Source organism: Salvelinus namaycush, unplaced genomic scaffold (assembly GCF_016432855.1).
Source record: "Salvelinus namaycush isolate Seneca unplaced genomic scaffold, SaNama_1.0 Scaffold284, whole genome shotgun sequence".
NCBI lineage: Eukaryota > Metazoa > Chordata > Actinopteri > Salmoniformes > Salmonidae > Salvelinus > Salvelinus namaycush.
Window position 1 is genome coordinate 132,501 of NW_024059719.1, and position 21,489 is coordinate 153,989.

General features: G+C 41.6%; 2 protein-coding genes across 2 annotated transcripts; one reads left to right on the forward strand and one right to left on the reverse strand.

Moving 5' to 3' along the window:
• The first annotated feature begins 3,237 nt into the window (after positions 1–3,237).
• On the forward strand, positions 3,238–8,577 carry LOC120039600 (potassium channel subfamily K member 5-like). Its single transcript, XM_038985022.1, has 5 exons — positions 3,238–3,544; positions 5,875–5,986; positions 6,137–6,303; positions 6,761–6,929; positions 7,147–8,577. Exons 1-5 carry the CDS (start codon positions 3,359–3,361, stop codon positions 7,878–7,880), a joined length of 1,368 nt encoding a protein of 455 aa, XP_038840950.1. The 5' UTR covers positions 3,238–3,358; the 3' UTR covers positions 7,881–8,577.
• Positions 8,578–8,732: 155 nt separating this feature from the next.
• Positions 8,733–14,625, reverse strand: LOC120039601 (serum paraoxonase/arylesterase 2-like). The gene is made up of 9 exons (XM_038985023.1): positions 14,521–14,625; positions 14,147–14,217; positions 13,681–13,736; positions 13,189–13,354; positions 11,931–12,060; positions 11,597–11,797; positions 11,381–11,462; positions 11,113–11,241; positions 8,733–9,332 (listed from the first exon to the last, which is right to left on the reverse strand). Exons 1-9 carry the CDS (start codon positions 14,592–14,594, stop codon positions 9,171–9,173), a joined length of 1,071 nt encoding a protein of 356 aa, XP_038840951.1. The 5' UTR covers positions 14,595–14,625; the 3' UTR covers positions 8,733–9,170.
• Between the last annotated feature and the right edge of the window lie 6,864 nt (positions 14,626–21,489).

Here is a 21,489-nt window from a genome sequence, read left to right on the forward strand (position 1 = left end):
ACTGAATGCATTCAACTGGAAAGTGTCTTCTGCATTTAACCCAACCCCTCTGAATCAGAGAGGTGCGGGGAGCTGCCATAATCGACATCCACGTCTCGGGCGCCCAGGAAATGGTTCCAGTCATTTTTCAACCATTCATTTTTACCATAGGGGATTTTAGAAACACTTAAAATAAGGCCTGTGTTTCGTGTAGGCTTTTAAACATCTTATTTAACCTTTATTTAACTAGGCAAGTCAGGCTTACCCTGGCGTGATGTTTTGATAACCATGTAAATCTTTTTCAGACAAGGTGACTTTTATTAATATATTCGGCTTTATTTACACTCAGATTCTAAAGTGCTAATTAGCATCAAATTAGTCATCATGCAAGACTACAAATCCCTGCAAGCTCCTGCACGTCATCTGTAGCTGACATCTTTGCTAACAGGTATTGTGTCAATTTCAAACTTGCAAAAGACAGTTCACAGAGTTGTCAATTTAAAGAGATTTAGCCAATTTATGAATTACTACATTTAGCTAACATTAGATAGTTAATCCAGAGATTTTTTTTTACCTTTGCCTCGATTCGGTAGGCTCGTCCAGATCATCATGGGATTTGTAGTTCTTTATGATAGCCACATTAGCAGCTAATTAACATTTCATTTTGGGGGGGTAAATACAGGCGAATATATTGATAAAAGTAACTTTGTCATAGAGAGATTTACACTGTTATCAAAACATCACACCAGGGTAAGCCTACACAAAACACATGCGTTATTTGAAGTGTTTGTAAAATACCTTATGGGGAAAATGAATGGTGGAAAAACGATTGGAACCATTTCCCTGTTTGTTATGGGCTATTATGACTCATACTGTGGTACTCTATAGAGAGCAATAGTAAATGGTGTCTTTTTGTAGGCACTAACTCCACAATGTCTCGTTGGCACAAACCTATGTGGAAATTCATGTTTTTGGGGGGGTGGGTTTGGATAAACGCCGAAAATAACGTCTGTGGTAAACACAAATTTAGGAGCTCTTATACCTTTTGTTCTATGAGATAATCTCAGCTAACATCACCTTTTGTGAATTTTGAAGCATTTATGTAATCAAAACAAGCACCTAAAGGCTTCATAATTCATAGCCACGTTAACTGACTGATATCTCATAAAACAAAATGTATAAGATCTCCTGAGCCTGTGTTAGCCTCAGACCTTATTTTGGGCGTTTTTCCCAAAACCCCATTCTTTCCCGATTCATTTCCCTCCATAGGAATGGCTGAACGAACCAGAGGTAACTCATTTCTGGTTTTTGGGACTACAAGCTGGCGAACTCTAGTAGTGCCTCTATTGTGCACTTGTGTGTAGACAATGCCTGCAAGTAAATGTGTGTGTACCTGTATTTTATGAAAGGCAATAATGTAGGCTATTATGTTATTATAGCCTACATATAATGTTATTATATGTCAATAATGTAGCCTACATATAGGTTAATAACATTATACATGCCCAGTAAGCAAAATGACGTTGTAAATACGTATTTTCCTGATGTTGAAATCAGGTTCATTTTAGGTTCTAAATGAAAGGTGAAAATACATATTTTCCGGATGTTGAAATCAGGTCCATTTTCAGTTCTGAATGAAAGGTGAAAAGACGTCATTGACAGGCGTTGAAAATAGTTATTTTTTGGGGTAATTAATTCTATGGCCAAATTTAAACTGTACATACATTCTCAATGAAGTAAACATAATATCACAATAATAAATTTTAAATACATTTAATATAGGAAAGAGGAGCTGAGTGAAGATCGCAACATAGAATATGTATTATTGCTCCCATCTGTAAACATGCACTTATGTTAGCTTTTCAAAAGCTTACAAACTGGCAGCAATGATGTTCAAAGTAGTCCAACCTACAGAGTAAACCATCAGACCACGTCAACTACAATAACATTCTCAGTCACATTCTCAGTAATATTTTCACAGTCTTGCTATGACTGTGATATGTTGTTTATCTACTTTAGTTGAATGCACTGACTGTATGTCACTCTGGATAAGAGCATCTGCTGAATGACCAAAATGTAAATGTAAAAAACAAACACTTGCAAACTGGAGATTATACTAATGAGCTTCGGCCCCCAAACAAGTACAAATGTGGTTGCTCCAGACCGGACCAACTCTGAACGAATCATAGATGTCTAGGTTATGCTTCACAAGTTTGAACAGCACAGTACGACACAGTTCAGTATAGTAGAGCACAGGATAATACAGTTCAGTACAGTAGAGTTTGATTCAGTAGAGTACAGTAGAGTTTAATTCAGTAGAGTACAGTAGAGTTTAATTAAATAGAGTACAGTAGAGTTTAATTAAGTAGAGTACATTAGAGTAAAGTAGGATACAATTCAGTACATTATACTGTACTGTACTGAACTATACTGTATTGTACTCTACTCTACTTTTTGAATGTAATGTAGTCGGTTACTGTATAGTTCTCTACTGTACTGTGCTGTCCAAACAAAACGTAGACATCTATGTTTGAGCCAAACGGACCAGACCAAATCTGAACCAATTATACCCTTACACAAAATAGTACAGTTTTGAAACAGCCGTAAAAGTGCAGTAACTGCAGTCAACTGTGGTATTTTGGACGCAGTAATTGCAGAATAACCAGTGTACTGAAGTTGAACTGCAAATACACTGCAAAATGACTGCAGTAAAAAAACGGTGTTATTTTGGACGCAGTATTTGCAGCATACACCAGTTATACTGCAATCTTTTTTCGAAAGGGTAGACGTCTATGTGGCTGTTTTCCATAAACACATCCCCAGCCAGAGACTTTCAATCAGTCAAAACTCAATAAAGATATTTAATTTGAGACCTTTAATCCGCACAACATTACATCTGAGATCAGCGCCACTGGTCGCATTTTTTATAGATTTTGCTTTGTTTATGAAGCTTGAGAAATACATACTCTGCTGTTCTATCGCGCTGCAATGATGTGCAATGGTGTTCGAGGGGGGAAAAAACTGTTCGTTGTTTGAAGTAGCTAGGCTAACGTGGCAGTTTCACAGCTACGGATTCCAGCTTAAACCCATATAGCTAGGTTGTAGAAATCAGAAAGTCACTTATAACGTTTTTCTGTCTCTATGAAAATTATACTATAGGCTAAACAATGGCGCACACCTGAAACGATGTCTTGTATGTGGACTGGATTGAATTTGTCCTCCTCCATTGTATTATCACAATCCCAGTCTCCCACGTTTGTAATTACCCAGCACAGGAACCAGGAAGAGAAGTTTGAATGCAACACGCGTCCTATTTTTTGTTTTGGGCAACAATTTTGATGCGAGTTTCATAATGAGGATTGTTTTTAAGTGATCGGCAATGTCTGATAAGGGTCCTGTATTAACGTCAGGTATCATTTTTTACCTATCGATCGGGGCAGCAATATTTCAAATACTTGAAGAACCCAATTGGAAACTGGCCAAATCCGAATATTCCCGTCAAAAGGAAAACATTCTTAAAACATATCCGTGCTTGACTAAAGAAGATCTGAACTATATTTTGGGGGTATGTAGGGATTCAATTTAGAAAGCATGTATTATATTCACAATCGGTGTTTTAATGATTACCATTACTGTGTTGTCAGCTTGGTCTGCATTGGAACTTTATTATATCTCTAAAATTGTATTTTACACTATGTGCGATTCCAAGGTGTAACAGCTATTGCTGAAAGTCGGATATTTCACTTTAAAATGTATGTCAAACAAAAAACAATAATTGCAAAGTTAAACAAACCATACAACTCTATGCACTTTTGTTCTTCAAGCAAATGTATTGTGAACATTTCAGTGGAAATTGTTCAAAGTAGTCCTTGTGCATGGAGTTGTATGGTTGAACTTTTTTGCAATCATTGTTTTTTGTTTATTTTAAAGTGAAAAAATCCGAGTCTCAGAATCCCTCTGTTACCGTAGAATTGCCACTATGTTTTAGGCCTACTGTTCTACAACTATTTAGGCCCATGGACGTTGTCCCTGGATAATAAACATACCCAGTAAGCAAAATTATATTGAAAATACCTATTTTCCAGAAGTTGACATCACGTGCATTTCAGGTGCTGAATGAAAGCTTAGACCTTTGGGACCTCGAAAATAAGTGTTATATGGATGTCAAAAATACTTATTTTCTGGACGTTGAAATCAGGTGCATTTTAGAGGCTGAATGAATGGAACAAATATGTATTTTCCAGACGTTGAAAATATGTATTTTTCAGACATTGATTCTATGGCAACATTTTAAATGCTATACATGTTCTATTAAGTAAGAAACAACATATGTATTATTGCTCCCATCTGTAAACATGCAGTTATGTTCGCTTTTTCAAATGCTTTAAAACTGGCAGCAATGATGATCAAAGTAGGCCAGCATACAGAATGAACCAACAGACCACCTTAACTACAATAACATTCTGAGTAACGTTTACAAATGATTGTTTTCTTGCTATGACTGTAATATGTTGTTGTTTGTCTACCTTAGTTGAATACACTGACTGTAAGTCACTCTGGATAAGAGCATCTGCTGAATGTCCTAAATATACATGTAAAAACAAACACTTGCTGGGTATTATTCTAATGATAAAGTACACATTTGGTCGGTGTGGACCAGATCCATGTCTGTGTTTGGGCTAAATTAAGGCCGGTCCGGACCAGACCAAATCTGAATGTCTATGTTTGGGCCAAATATAGGCCAGTCCGGACAACTATGATTGGTTCAGATTTGGTCCGGACTGGACCAAAAATCCACATCCGTGGACGTTGAAATCAGGGCTCCAAAAAAATACCCCCAAAATATGGAGGACCAGAAAAAGACGTCCAAAAGGCATTGCCTGATGTCAAATGCTTTGTGGGTAATTTTACATGAAAAAATAACATTGTAGATCATCTAAAATTATTTCATCTAAACAAAGCTTGTCAAGTTAGGACATTTCAGTCCTTGGCAGTACTGATATGACTGTTATTGATAATAGATGTGCATATTTTTATTTGTTATTATGCATTGAATATATTATTTTCACTGTTGCAGTAAAAGTTTGGAGTACTACTACGCTTATGAATCAAGTTTCAACTATAGCAACAGAACACATCACTGATGAGCCTACATGCATTTTCATCATCCCTGCTCTTTAACCAAAGGAGCCAAGCCAGCATGTTGGGACAGTTCAGAAGAACTGGTTTGGCATTTTCTTTGTTCCGATAACAGTGCACATGCAAAGTTTGGTAACAGAATGACGTCAGACGACTGCACAGTCATTATGTTGCCAAACTTTGCGTCTGCACTGTTCTTCAAGCCAATATGTTTTCAGTGGAAATTGTTTAAAGTAGTCCTTGTGCAGAGTTGTGTGTTTTGTTTAACTTTGCAATCATTGGTTTTCATTTGACATACATTTTATAGTGAAAAATCAGTCTCAGTGCCACTCTGCTAGCGTGGAATAGCCAAGGGGCAGCATATTTTCAGAGGGCGTTGTCTCTCTAGATATCCGGGTTGCCTCCAGTGTTTTAATGCCACTGCTGTCTAGGGTCGTGTTTACGAGACTACAGAGGGCGTTTTCAGTCCATAAATTACGGCTGTGTGCTTCTATTTGAAGGTTCTGGAAATATATAAGAGGGGTCTATTGTTTGTGTGTAATGACTCAAAAATACTTTTCAAACAAATCAAAGTGGGAACATTTTATATTTTTATTTGCTCAATCTCAGTGAATTTAGATTCCCAAAGTAACTCTAGAGCTGTGTTTACCCAGAGTGTGAAGACTCCTGAAATTCCTCCCACTGAAACCCGTCAACGTTTAAGATAACCCCAATCAGCTCTGTTTGTACAGTGTGATAACCCACTCTGTTCCCTAGGTGGTGTCAGACGCTGCTGGACAAGGTGTGACCATCGCTGGAGAGAATACCTACAACAACTGGGACTGGACCAATTCGGTTGTCTTTGCTGCCACTATTGTCACTACCATAGGTGGGCAATATCTTGAATACAACACTGGAAACATTGAATCATGTACATCTCTGTCCGATAACTGCTGCCAACTCAGTTACCCAATGTCTAACCATAGCAGAAATGAAGCTGCCACACCCGTCTGAAAGCCTATACGTTTGTGATTTGCAGGTTATGGTAATGTTGCCCCAAAGACGGCTGGCGGCCGTATATTCTGCATCCTGTATGGCCTGTGTGGGATCCCTCTCTGCCTCACCTGGATTAGTGAGCTGGGCTCGTTCTTCGGAGACAGAGCCAAGCGCCTGGGACAGGTCCTGGTACTCAAAGGCCTTAGTGTGGTAAGACTCACTGGGAGTCTCTCAGCACGTTTAGTGTGCTGATTTGGATTTATATCAATGACTTTGGGGGAGGTGCAATACATGACTTAAGCATTTATTAACAGCGGATTAGCCAATGACAAGCCACGTTTAGCCACTGTAGCTGCGTACTAATTACTGAATCCTGTATGGTCCAACTAATGGAGAAGTGTTCGCCTACAAGCCTTATCACCAGATCTGGTGGAACACTCAAAAATGACAATTGACATGGTCAAATCAAAGGGATTGGTCTAACATTGTCACTTGTGTCACATGCCGTTGCTTGTTCTTCTCACTGTGCTTTAGCTTCTGCTTTGGTTGCTCTCTGGGGTCTAGGCCGGCTCACTGTAAAGCCCTTTTTACATCAGCAGTTGTCACAAAGTTCTTTATAAAAATACATTTGAATGATTGATTGATTCTCCCTGTGTGACGTCTGCAGAAAAAGGTCCAGTTGATCTGCACGGCCATCTTCCTCCTGTGGGGTCTGCTGGTACACCTGGTGATTCCCCCGTTTGTGTTCATGTCCCTGGAGGGATGGTCGTACCTGGAGGGCTTCTACTTCTCCTTCATCACCCTCACCACTGTCGGCTTCGGGGACTACGTCGCCGGTAGTTACATAGGCTTTTCATGAAGTAGATGGGATCCTTCAGAAAATATTAGTTTATGTTAAAGAGATATGTGAAGAATGATATCACCTAATTCACGTTAGAGGATCATGAAGTCATTTGGAGGTGGATTCATTGCCTGGTGCAATCCTGCTTGGTCCAAGCTGAACAAAGGGTGACATATACTTAATTAAACTATGTTCCCTTTTTGACTCCACAGGTATCAATCCGAACATAGACTACCCAAGGCTGTACCGGGTGTTTGCAGAGGTGTGGATCTACATGGGTCTGGCCTGGCTGTCTCTGTTCTTCAGCTGGAACGTCCACATGGTTGTGTCGGCCCACAAGGTCCTGAAGAAGAGAAGGCAGAGACACAGGATGGACCACCCGGACCATCGATGGCAGCCCGAGAAGGACGACATCCGCAGCCCTCGCCGCCTCCCCACCGCCGTCGACATCTTCAACTTCCTGTCTGAGAAGCATGAGGACTACAGCACGGCCATCAGGCAGATTGGCGCTGCCACGAAGCCGAAGACGGAATTCAAGGAGTTGAGTCGTTCAAAGAGCTGTAGTGACATCCTGGGGACGAATATCCAAACCCTGGAGCATTCCCCACGCCGCCTGAGGCGCCACCTCAGCATCAGTCACAATATGTTACTAAGCAGCTTTGGGATGGGAGAGGAGGGGCAGAGGCTTATCGAGGATGACCCTGTTTTTATGGGAGACCCTGTCTTTATGAAAGACCCTGTGTTTGAGGAGAACTGTCTGGATAGGGACACTAGAGCGAAGGCTGTTAATGTGTCCAACTCAAAAGAGAACCTCAACCCCGCCGATCTAGGTCCTAACGTCAACAAAGAGGAGAATGTTCAGAATCAAGATGGTGGAGAGAATAGGTTTACTGTATCAAAGGTAGTGGAGGGGGATTCGGGAGAGGAGAATGATGAGAAAGGCTGAAGCCTTGGATCCATCCTCTTCATGGAGAACTGAATGATGTAATCAAAAGGGGACCATCGCGCTTTCATAGAAGTTTGGTTGGTGCGTAAAACCCGTGAATTCAGATAAATAAAAAGGTGTGATGGGTCTGCGGATCATCACAACTTTTTATTTATTGTACCCATCACAACTTTTAATTTATCACCCCCATCACACCTTTTCATGTATCACCCCATCACCTTTTTATTTATCGTACCCATCACACCTTTTTATTTATCACAGCTTTTCATGTATCACACTGATCACACCTGTTTATCCATCTGAACTGAATGATGTAGAAGCATCATAACAAGGTCCTGGGACAGCCAGAGACAATGGCAGAGTTAGGATTGGTCATATTCCCCTGTGGTGAGGAGTGGGTCCAAATGTTCAACGGTTTTCCTTAACATAGTGATCAGTGAAATGTATGACCCAGGATTATCAAGGCCTAAGATCATGAATACACAGTCTAGACAGCTTCCTGTCTTCTCTGTCATGTTTATCTCGATGTTAAACACACATTTTGGTCTGTGGGGAAAGTAAAGAAAGGAAAATATAGCAAACAATGGACTCAGAGTTGCCAGTGTGATTTACCTGACTCTAAAATGAGAAAACTGAAAGCAACGTAGTTTGTCTATTGTTACAAACTGCCTTCAGAAATAAAGTTTACATGAGTTTCTATGCGATTTCCATGTTTTTATATGAGTAGATGTAGTGGTTGTGGACTTGAAAAAGGAGATGTAAGATATTGAAACATTTTGTATTTTTTGCTTTGTCATTACCCCCCCAAAAAAATTCCCCCAAAGATCGATTATCAACAATTTGTCAATGTCAGAGAATGGAATATAACTGTTTAATCAATACAAATAGTCCAGTAAGATGCATGTAAACATAATAACATAATAACACATCAAGCCTCAGTTTTGGATTCATTCATTTTGTCGACAGTGTGCGGGTCTCATCTTTTCCACTATTCTTATTTTGATTCCTACGCACCTGGAACAGACACTATTGAGTACTAAGGAACTTAAAAGAGCGCAGACGGCCTCTTATCATTTAACATAATTACACATGCTATGCATCACAGCAATTGCAGTGTTATATTGTGGCAACCATGTGGAATATTTATACTTTTCAATCATATTACACCAGACAAGATGTACTATACAGAAACAGCACAGACTTTGAGTACAATACAGTTTGAGTGTCATTACTGCATCTCTATATACACACACAGACTTTGGAAATCAGATGTCTGAAAGGAATCATTGGCTACTTCAGATCACAGACCAGGGCTTTGTGGTAGACTGTTCCTATGAGAAGCTTTCCTTCATAGGGAGCTGCTACAGAGGAACCTATGAGCACACTGCCATCATCAGCATACACCTGGGTCACAACTGGCTTCTCATAGTGGACGTCCCGAATCCTAATGACCTATAAAACAAATTATGATAAAGAAAACCAATTAAAGCTTTTGGTACATGTGCTGTATCCCAAATGGCAGTCTATTCCCTATACAGTGCACAACACTACTATTGACCAAGGCCCATAGGAAGTTTACTCTATAGGGCAGGTATTCCAATTTTACCATCTGGTGTTCAGCGAAATAATAACACAATGTCAAATACAGGTAGTCTTGTCAAATAATTAACATGCAATCACATTAACTGTTATTCTCTCGCGGGGATTCCACTAGTGGTCCGTATGTAGCCAAACGTAGCTGCTGCTCATGTTGGTGTCTGTACTGAATGTGCAAAAGCCATGACAGGGAGACATAGTGGAGTGGTAACGCACGTGCAAGCAGTGGCTCCCAACGCCACTTGGGTAAACTGCAGCATCCACCGAGAAGCTCTTGTTGCCAAGGGAATGCCTGACAGCTTGAAAGACGTTTTGGACACTATAGTGAAAATGGTTAACTTTGTTAAAGCAAGGCCCCTGAACTCTCGTGTATTTTCTGCACTATGCAAAGATATGGGCAGCGACCGTGTAACGCTTTTACAACATACAGAAGTGAGCTTGTTATCAAGGAGCAAACTATTGACAAGTTTTTTTAAAATTGAGAGACGAGCTTAAAGTTTTCTTTACTGACCATCATTTTCACTTGTCTGACCGCTTGCATGATGATGAGTTTCTCACACGACTGGCCTATCTGGTTGATGTTTTTTCTCCCCTGAATGATCTGAATCTAGGATTACAGGGACTCTCCCCAACTATATTCAGTGTGCGGGACAAAATTGAGGCTATGACTAAGAAGTTGGAGCTCTTCTCTGTCTGCATTAATGAGGACAACACACAGGTCTGTCCATCATTGTGTGATTTGTTTTGTGTGCAAATGAACTCAAGCTTACGGACAATGTCAAATGTGATATAGCGAAACACCTGAGTGAGTTGGGTGTGAAATTACGCAGATACTTTCCCGAAACGGATGACACTAACAATTGGATTCGTTATCCCTTTCATGCCCTGCCTCCATTCCACTTACTGATATCTGAACAAGAGAGCCTCATAAAAATTACAGCAAGCGGTTCTGTGAAAGTTTAATTTAATCAAAAGCCGCTGCGCTCAGAGTATCCTGCCTTGGCATCAGTGTCTTAAAAGCACGATTTGCCCTTTGCAACCACGTACCTATGTGAGAGTGGATTCTCGGCCCTCAGCATGAAAACTAAATACAGGCACAGACTGTGGGTGGAAAATGATTTAAGACTGAGGCTCTCTCCAATACATCCCAACATTGCAGAGGTATGTGCATCCTTTCAAGCCCACCCTTCTCATTAACCTGTGGTGAGTTATTCACAATTTTCAACGAACAAATAAGGTTTTATATCTAAGATGGTTAAATAAAGAGCAAAATGATTGATGATGATGATTATTATTATATTATTATTTGTGCCCTGGTCCTATAAGAGCTCTTTGTCACTTCCCACGAGCCGGGTTGTGACAAAAACTCACACTCATTCTTATGTTTAATAAATGTATCGTATAGTGTGTGTGTGGCAGGCTTACAATGATGGCAAAAAACAACATTTGAGAGTGCGCTGACCCTGGTGCTAGAGGGGGTACACAGCTGGAGGTTGAATGTTTGAAGGGGTACGGGACTATAAAAAGTGGGAACCACTGCTATAGGGAATAGGGTGCCATTTGGAACTGAGATGAGAGTGAATTTATTCCTATAATATAATAGAACTAGAGAGGACATGGTAAATGACGTACTAACCTCCGATCCAGGTGGATCCTCAGGGTCATATACTACTAACTTTGCTCCATTAGGGTGACAACCCAGCCATATGTCACCTGTTACATGGTCCACCTCGATGTTGTCACAGAGAGACCCAACGGCTACAGACTGGTTGGAGACAGACATCATTAGGAATATGATGGCTGATTGTAATATAGCGGTTGAACCATCTCTAGAAACAATACAAAATATAATATTGTGCACATAAAGAAGTTTGCGTTCATGTTAGATGTAGTGAAAAAGTTACCTTGACATGTACCAAGTCTTTGTTTTTCTTTATCTCAAAAACAGCAATCTCATGGTCCAAAATAGCGGACACGTATAGATACCTGGGGGAAAAAAAACACATTTATTGTTTTACTGCATAACACGCTTCCAAAGAGCACAACAGATTTGTACATTTTAAACTGTTCGATTTTCCATTGTGTAGACTTTACTACAATTGTGGAAACAAAGAAGGCACCTTTTGTCGGGTGACATGTTGATGCCGTTTGCAGATAGGAAGCCATCGCCCACTGCCTTCACTCCTCCAGGGCTGTAGTAAACCACACCAGCCCAGGGTAGACCCAGGAAGACAGCCAGCATGTGTAGCACTTCACTGGGATAGGAGTGATCGTTGGTGGCATAGAAGCTCTCCACTCCCACAGCCACAATGTCATTCACACTGAGAGAGTAAAGGGCAAAAACATACAGAGTTAGCCAAGCAGAAACACACCACTGTGGAACTCTCACTGGTTATACTGTACAGTACATAGCCAATGTGGTTCATCCACATCATGTAAAAATCTCACACCTACCTATGAAGGAGATCATGCTTTATAGTTTTCAGGTGCACAACGGTGTTGTCCTCTTCGACAAATAGAAAGATCTCTACCTGGCTCGTGTAATGTTGAGGGTGATTGACAACAAACAGATGGATGGTTTTATCTGGAAGGAGATGGGAGTTCAGCAGTGAGAAATATGGTCTCTACTGTCCCCTCTGGTGTCTAAGGCTGTCTATTGATTGACAGGGAAGACACACACACACACACACACACACACACACACACACACACACACACACACACACACACACACACACACACAGTAGTGTTCATAATTCCATAGGCAATGGTCTGAAGGGTGTTCCCAATTTGGGATAATCTGGTCTGGAATAGAGGGATTTGCTGCGATTTCTGACTTGAGTAACTAGAATAACTGCTGACACATGTTTTATTGTATACTGTACTCTTTTACTGTGTACTGTTGTACTGTATACTGTACTGTTGTACTGTATACTGTACTGTTTTACTGTGTACTGTTGTACTGTATACTGTACTGTTGTACTGTATACTGTATTGTTTTACTGTATACTGTACTCTTTTACTGTGTACTGTTGTACTGTATACTGTACTGTTGTACTGTATACTGTATTGTTTTATTGTATACTGTACTCTTTTACTGTGTACTGTTGTACTGTATACTGTACTGTTGTACTGTATACTGTACTGTTTTACTGTTTACTGTATTGTTTTATTGTATAGTGTACTCTTTTACTGTGTACTGTTGTACTGTATACTGTACTGTTGTACTGTATACTGTATTGTTTTACTGTATACTGTACTCTTTTACTGTGTACTGTTGTACTGTATACTGTACTGTTGTACTGTATACTGTACTGTTTTACTGTATACTGTATTGTTTTACTGTATACTGTACTGTTTTTCTATACAGTACCAGTCAAATGTTTGGACACACCTACTCATTCAAAGTTTTTTCTTTATGCCAAGAGTGTGCAAAGCTGTCATCAAGGCAAAGGGTTGCTAATTTGAAGAATCTAAAATATATTTTGATTTGTTTAACACTTTTTTGGTTACCTCATGATTCCATATGTGTTATTTCATAGTTGTAATGTCTTCGCTATTACTCTACAATGTAGAAAATAGTAAAACCCTTGAATGAGCAGGTGTGTCCAAACTTTTGACTGGTGCTGTATATTGTACTGTACTACACCCTGTCCGATGTTTTTGAAACAAACTAATTTCATATGTGAGAGCTAATTCTCCCATACTTTACCTGTCTCGTCAATGTAGACACTGATTCCATGGGGGTTGAAGGAGTCCCTGTCCAGTCCTCCTTTGATTGTCAGCTCCACAGGGATCAGTCTGGGGTCCAACAGGTCCAGGGTATAGATCTTCCCTGGGTCATCAGAGAAGGAGGGCATTCCAGGATATTTCAAGCCCTGGGTGGGGGGGTAATGATTTGACATGAGTGACAGGGTTAAGTTCCTAAATGGCTCCCTATTCCCTATATAGTGCACTACTTTTGACCAAACTAGTGCACTATGTAGGGAATAGGGTGCCATTTGGGATACAAACAGGGTGTATGTATTGTATTGTTAAAAACAGCCATTTTATTCTGTAAAAATTGTTATTTTATCATCAGTGTGAGTGAGGTATGTTCAACATGCAATATTATGAATTGAGGACAATATTTTAATTATTCAGTGTGCCTTACCAGAATATGCTTGCCATGAAGGATCGCATCATGACAATGGATATTACTTACGGTGCTTATGATGGCCAGTCCATCTCGAAGTATGGTGAAGTCCTCTGCTCCATATTCTGTACATATAGGATTGTCCACAAACCATTAGCAATAGCCTATATCAATATATTATTTTTATCCCATAGGCCTTCATTGAACATAACATTCATCATCATGACACCAAACAAAGCATGCTGGGACACGTTGATACTTGGCCTATTAGTCTAATGGACTTCAGCCCTGACACTTGCCCAAGTAGCAGTGATACAGCCTGATCTCATCACATATACTGAGAAGACTCATTATTTTGAGCCTCCTGAAATAACTGGAATAGGCTCAAAGTAGAACAGGCTATTTCAACATTACATTGGTATCTATCTCACACTGATGTGAAACAAAGAAGAACTATACTATATGTATTAATTAAAGCATGAACTGTTATAATGTCAATGTATGATTACAATTTAATGGACTGGTTCAGACATACCTATATTCTTTAATAGGTGACAGTTGGGGAGGCGTTTTACAGGCACTTCTCTGTTGGCAAGGGCTATTTCACTGCAAATAGAACCCGGTTAATATTACTTTGGAGTGAAAGCAAAAGCAACACAGATCATTCTGAATTCAGCTTTTGACACTCTCACACCACTGCTCAATTCACCTAAAGTAGTTCACTTCAAAGTTGCTAAAAGCCTATTTTTCAAATATCACTTTTAATGTCTGAGGCCTCTGTTGACAATGTCAATCAGGTCAATATTGTAAACTCTGATCAGGGAAATGTAGCATGATTCTGAAGAAGACATTCCAAAGAAGATACACACGCCCGATAATGTTAAAATGTTCAGCAACCATGCAGCCTACCTCAATTTAAGAAGTCTTTGCCCCAAAAGAGCTGCCAAGGCAGCAATGCAGATGGTAACAAGCACCCACTTCATGGCAGACAAACTCTTTCCCTTCCTTGGTCAAAGGTTATGAAAGCAGTGTGCAAAATGTGGGTGTGTTGTGTACAGGCAGAGTGCAGTTGCACAGTTGAACCATGGGGCGCGCTGTAGTTTAGCAATTCCTAGAGGGAGGTCAAATCTGCAGTACCAAAACTGTGATCCCCGGGTTCATGATGAGGATATTGTCCACATCACTTGTTTGCTGCTTTTCAGACAAATGAGTTGACAACTAAACAACAGTTGAGACTTGCACGCCAAATTAGCGTCCCACATTTAATGTAAAGAAGTTAACACACTTCTGAAGAAAACAATATTCAGTTACATCACAACTGAATCTAGTTCACTTTACAAAGAGGGTAAAAAAACGTTTAAAATACTTGTTTTCCATGTCAAATCAGTGAGACGTACCTGTAATTTAAACATAACTGTAACCTCTACGCAGTGGTGTAATGTACTTAAGTAAAAATACTTTAAAGTACTACTTAAGTAGTTTTTTGGGGTATCTGTACTTTACTATTTATATTTTTGACTACTTTTACTTTTACTTCACTACATTCCTAAAGAAAAGAATGTATATTTTACTCCATAGAGTTTACCTAACACCCAAAAGTTACATTTTGAATGTTTAGCAGGACAGGAAAATGACCAATTCACTTATCAAGACAACACATGGCCATCCCTTCTGCCTCTGATCTGACGGACTCACTAAACACATGGTCATCCCTTCTGCCTCTGATCTGGCGGACTCACTAAACACATGGTCATCCCTTCTGCCTCTGATCTGGCGGACTCACTAAACACATGGTCATCCCTTCTGCCTCTGATCTGACGGACTCACTAAACACATGGTCATCCCTTCTGCCTCTGATCTGGCGGACTCACTAAACACATGGTCATCCCTTCTGCCTCTGATCTGACGGACTCACTAAACACATGGTCATCCCTTCTGCCTCTGATCTGACGGACTCACTAAACACATGGTCATCCCTTCTGCCTCTGATCTGGCGGACTCACTAAACACATGGTCATCCCTTCTGTCTCTGATCTGACGGACTCACTAAACACATGGTCATCCCTTCTGCCTCTGATCTGGCGGACTCACTAAACACATGGTCATCCCTTCTGCCTCTGATCTGACGGACTCACTAAACACATGGTCATCCCTTCTGCCTCTGATCTGGCGGACTCACTAAACACATGGTCATCCCTTCTGCCTCTGATCTGACGGACTCACTAAACACATGGTCATCCCTTCTGCCTCTGATCTGACGGACTCACTAAACACATGGTCATCCCTTCTGCCTCTGATCTGACGGACTCACTAAACACATGGTCATCCCTTCTGCCTCTGATCTGGCGGACTCACTAAACACATGGCCATCCCTTCTGCCTCTGATCTGACGGACTCACTAAACACATGGTCATCCCTTCTGCCTCTGATCTGACGGACTCACTAAACACATGGTCATCCCTTCTGCCTCTGATCTGACGGACTCACTAAACACATGGTCATCCCTTCTGCCTCTGATCTGGCGGACTCACTAAACACATGGCCATCCCTTCTGCCTCTGATCTGACGGACTCACTAAACACATGGTCATCCCTTCTGCCTCTGATCTGACAGACTCACTAAACACATGGTCATCCCTTCTGCCTCTGATCTGACGGACTCACTAAACACATGGTCATCCCTTCTGCATATTTTATAAATGATGTCTGAGTGTTGGAGTGTACCCCTGACTATCTGTAAATGATGTCTGCGTGTTGGAGTGTGCCCCTGGCTATCTGTAAATGATGTCTGCGTGTTGGAGTGTGCCCCTGGCTATCTGTAATGATGTCTGAGTGTTGGAATGTGCCCCTGGCTATCTGTAATGATGTCTGAGTGTTGGAGTGTGCCCCTGGCTATCTGTAATGATGTCTGAGTGTTGGAGTGTTCCCCTGACTATCTGTAATGATGTCTGAGTGTTGGAGTGTGCCCCTGACTATCTGTAAATGATGTCTGAGTGTTGGAGTGTGCCCCTGGCTATCTGTAATTATGTCTGAGTGTTGGAGTGTGCCCCTGGCTATCTGTAATGATGTCTGAGTGTTGGAGTGTGCCCCTGGCTATCTGTAATGATGTCTGAGTGTTGGAGTGTTCCCCTGACTATCTGTAATGATGTCTGAGTGTTGGAGTGTGCCCCTGGCTATCTGTAAATGATGTCTGAGTGTTGGAGTGTGCCCCTGGCTATCTGTAATGATGTCTGAGTGTTGGAGTGTGCCCCTGGCTATCTGTAAATGATGTCTGAGTGTTGGAGTGTGCCCCTGACTATCTGTAATGATGTCTGAGTGTTGGAGTGGGCCCCTGACTATCTGTAATGATGTCTGAGTGTTGGAGTGTGACCCTGGCTATCTGTAATGATGTCTGAGTGTTGGAGTGTACCCCTGGCTATCTGTAATGATGTCTGAGTGTTGGAGTGGGCCCCTGGCTATCTGTACATAATGGCTGAGTGTTGGAGTGTGACCCTGGCTATCTGTAATAATGACTGAGTGTTGGAGTGTTCCCCTGGCTATCTGTAATGATGTCTGAGTGTTGGAGTGTTCCCCTGGCTATCTGTAATGATGTCTGAGTGTTGGAGTGTGCCCCTGACTATCTGTAATGATGTCTGAGTGTTGGAGTGTGCCCCTGACTATCTGTAATGATGTCTGAGTGTTGGAGTGTGCCCCTGACTATCTGTAATGATGTCTGAGTGTTAGAGTGTGCCCCTGGCTGTCTGTAATGATGTCTGAGTGTTGGAGTGTGCCCCTGACTATCTGTAATGATGTCTGAGTGTTGGAGTGTGCCCCTGACTATCTGTAATGATGTCTGAGTGTTGGAGTGTGCCCCTGGCTGTCTGTAATGATGTCTGAGTGTTAGAGTGTGCCCCTGGCTATCTGTAATGATGTCTGAGTGTTGGAGTGTACCCCTGACTATCTGTAATGATGTCTGAGTGTTGGAGTGTGCCCCTGACTATCTGTAATGATGTCTGAGTGTTGGAGTGTACCCCTGACTATCTGTAATGATGTCTGAGTGTTGGAGTGGGCCCCTGACTATCTGTAATGATGTCTGAGTGTTGGAGTGTGCCCCTGGCTATCTGTAATGATGTCTGAGTGTTGGAGTGGGCCCCTGACTATCTGTAATGATGTCTGAGTGTTGGAGTGTGCCCCTGGCTATCTGTAATGATGTCTGAGTGTTGGAGTGTGCCCCTGACTATCTGTAATGATGTCTGAGTGTTGGAGTGTGCCCCTGACTATCTGTAATGATGTCTGAGTGTTGGAGTGTGCCCCTGACTATCTGTAATGATGTCTGAGTGTTGGAGTGTGCCCCTGGCTATCTGTAATGATGTCTGAGTGTTGGAGTGTGCCCCTGGCTATCTGTAATGATGTCTGAGTGTTGGAGTGTGCCCCTGACTATCTGTAATAATGTATGAGTGTTGGAGTGTGCCCCTGGCTATCTGTAATGATGTCTGAGTGTTGGAGTGTGGCCCCTGACTATCTGTAATGATGTCTGAGTGTTGGAGTGTGCCCCTGACTATCTGTAATGATGTCTGAGTGTTGGAGTGTGCCCCTGACTATCTGTAATGATGTCTGAGTGTTAGAGTGTGCCCCTGACTATCTGTAATGATGTCTGAGTGTTGGAGTGTGCCCCTGACTATCTGTAATGATGTCTGAGTGTTGGAGTGTGCCCCTGACTATCTGTAATGATGTCTGAGTGTTGGAGTGTGCCCCTGGCTATCTGTAATGATGTCTGAGTGTTGGAGTGTGCCCCTGGCTATCTGTAATGAGGTCTGAGTGTTGGAGTGTGCCCCTGACTATCTGTAATAATGTCTGAGTGTTGGAGTGTGCCCCTGGCTATCTGTAATGATGTCTGAGTGTTGGAGTGTGGCCCCTGACTATCTGTAATGATGTCTGAGTGTTGGAGTGTGCCCCTGACTATCTGTAATGATGTCTGAGTGTTGGAGTGTGCCCCTGACTATCTGTAATGATGTCTGAGTGTTAGAGTGTGCCCCTGACTATCTGTAATGATGTCTGAGTGTTGGAGTGTGCCCCTGACTATCTGTAATGATGTCTGAGTGTTGGAGTGTGCCCCTGACTATCTGTAATGATGTCTGAGTGTTGGAGTGTGCCCCTGACTATCTGTAATGATGTCTGAGTGTTGGAGTGTGCCCCTGGCTATCTGTAATGATGTCTGAGTGTTGGAGTGTGCCCCTGACTATCTGTAATAATGTCTGAGTGTTGGAGTGTGCCCCTGGCTATCTGTAATGATGTCTGAGTGTTGGAGTGTGCCCCTGACTATCTGTAATGATGTCTGAGTGTTGGAGTGTGCCCCTGACTATCTGTAATGATGTCTGAGTGTTGGAGTGTGCCCCTGACTATCTGTAATGATGTCTGAGTGTTAGAGTGTGCCCCTGACTATCTGTAATGATGTCTGAGTGTTGGAGTGTGCCCCTGACTATCTGTAATGATGTCTGAGTGTTGGAGTGTGCCCCTGACTATCTGTAATGATGTCTGAGTGTTGGAGTGTGCCCCTGACTATCTGTAATGATGTCTGAGTGTTGGAGTGTGCCCCTGGCTATCTGTAATGATGTCTGAGTGTTGGAGTGTGCCCCTGACTATCTGTAATGATGTCTGAGTGTTGGAGTGTGCCCCTGACTATCTGTAATGATGTCTGAGTGTTGGAGTGTGCCCCTGACTATCTGTAATGATGTCTGAGTGTTGGAGTGTGCCCCTGGCTATCTGTAATGATGTCTGAGTGTTGGAGTGTGCCCCTGGCTATCTGTAATGATGTCTGAGTGTTGGAGTGTGCCCCTGACTATCTGTAATAATGTCTGAGTGTTGGAGTGTGCCCCTGGCTATCTGTAATGATGTCTGAGTGTTGGAGTGTGGCCCCTGACTATCTGTAATGATGTCTGAGTGTTGGAGTGTGCCCCTGACTATCTGTAATGATGTCTGAGTGTTGGAGTGTGCCCCTGACTATCTGTAATGATGTCTGAGTGTTAGAGTGTGCCCCTGACTATCTGTAATGATGTCTGAGTGTTGGAGTGTGCCCCTGACTATCTGTAATGATGTCTGAGTGTTGGAGTGTGCCCCTGACTATCTGTAATGATGTCTGAGTGTTGGAGTGTGCCCCTGGCTATCTGTAATGATGTCTGAGTGTTGGAGTGTGCCCCTGGCTATCTGTAATGATGTCTGAGTGTTGGAGTGTGCCCCTGACTATCTGTAATAATGTCTGAGTGTTGGAGTGTGCCCCTGGCTATCTGTAATGATGTCTGAGTGTTGGAGTGTGGCCCCTGACTATCTGTAATGATGTCTGAGTGTTGGAGTGTGCCCCTGACTATCTGTAATGATGTCTGAGTGTTGGAGTGTGCCCCTGACTATCTGTAATGATGTCTGAGTGTTAGAGTGTGCCCCTGACTATCTGTAATGATGTCTGAGTGTTGGAGTGTGCCCCTGACTATCTGTAATGATGTCTGAGTGTTGGAGTGTGCCCCTGACTATCTGTAATGATGTCTGAGTGTTGGAGTGTGCCCCTGACTATCTGTAATGATGTCTGAGTGTTGGAGTGTGCCCCTGGCTATCTGTAATGATGTCTGAGTGTTGGAGTGTGCCCCTGACTATCCATACATTTTAAAAACAAGACAATGGTGCCGTCTGCTTTGCTTAAAAGAAGGAATTTGAAATGATTTACACAGATATTTTTGCAATTACATTTACTTTGGATACTTAAGTATATTTAGAACCAAATACTTTTAGACTTTTACTCAAGTAATATTTTACTGGGTGACTTTTCCTTTTACTTGAGTAACTTTCTATTAAGGTATCTATACTTTTACTCAAGTATGACAATTGGGTACTTTTTCCACCACTGCCTCTATGGGATCGGTGTCCCCCCCACGGGACAGTTTAAATAAAGAGCGCTAATGTGATTAGCATGACACTGTAAGTGTTGGTCAATTTCTTCAACAAATGATCAGGTCTATATAATTATCAAACATACATTAGTAATGGAAAGGAAACACAGACTCTTAGTTTAAGTAAAAATACTAATTTTAGTAATACAATTGTAGGTAGAAGTTGTTACAGAGTACAGTATAACAGTACATGATAGTTCTCCCCAAGTTCTGCAAAATGTCTAAGACATCCTGCAACTCATATAGCCTCTCCCAGTCCTCCTTGCATGAGTTCCCCTGGCAACAACATTTTAATAAATCTAACCTCCCTCTGACAGCAGTAACCATCTTATCAGCAATTAAAAGCTCAGAAGTGGGTTTGACCGAAACTTGACATTTCATCACAAGTGTAGGGTCATAACAAGGTGAATGAGTGTAAGCATCTTCTGACAGGTGGCTGGTTTCATCAGGTCTGTGACAGCCTTGTGTTCTCAGAAAACCAGATAACCACGCTGGGATCCAGACAGGAGGAGTCTGAACGTAGAAGCCTTCTGATAGTGTCTGAAGGTCACAACACTCAAAAACAGGTTTTAACACACACACAGAGGTCTCCTGAAGACGAGACCTTTCAGTTTATCATAACATCATTTATTACCCCTTTAAAAGGTATAAGGCCTTGGTTTAACCCTCTTCATTAGTAACAAGAACATTTCCCAGGACATAGACATGTCTTATATGGGCAGAAAGCTTAAATTATTGTTAATCTAACTGCACCGTCCAATTTACAGTAGCTATTACAGTGAAAAAATACCATGCTATTGTTTGAGGAGAGTGCACAACAACAACAAAAAATGTTATCACAGCAACTGGTTTGATATATTCACCTCTGAAGGTAAATAATGTACTTACATTCAGTAATCTTGCTCTGATTTGTCATCCTGAGGGTCCCAGAGATAAAATGTAGCTTAGTTTTGTTTGATAAA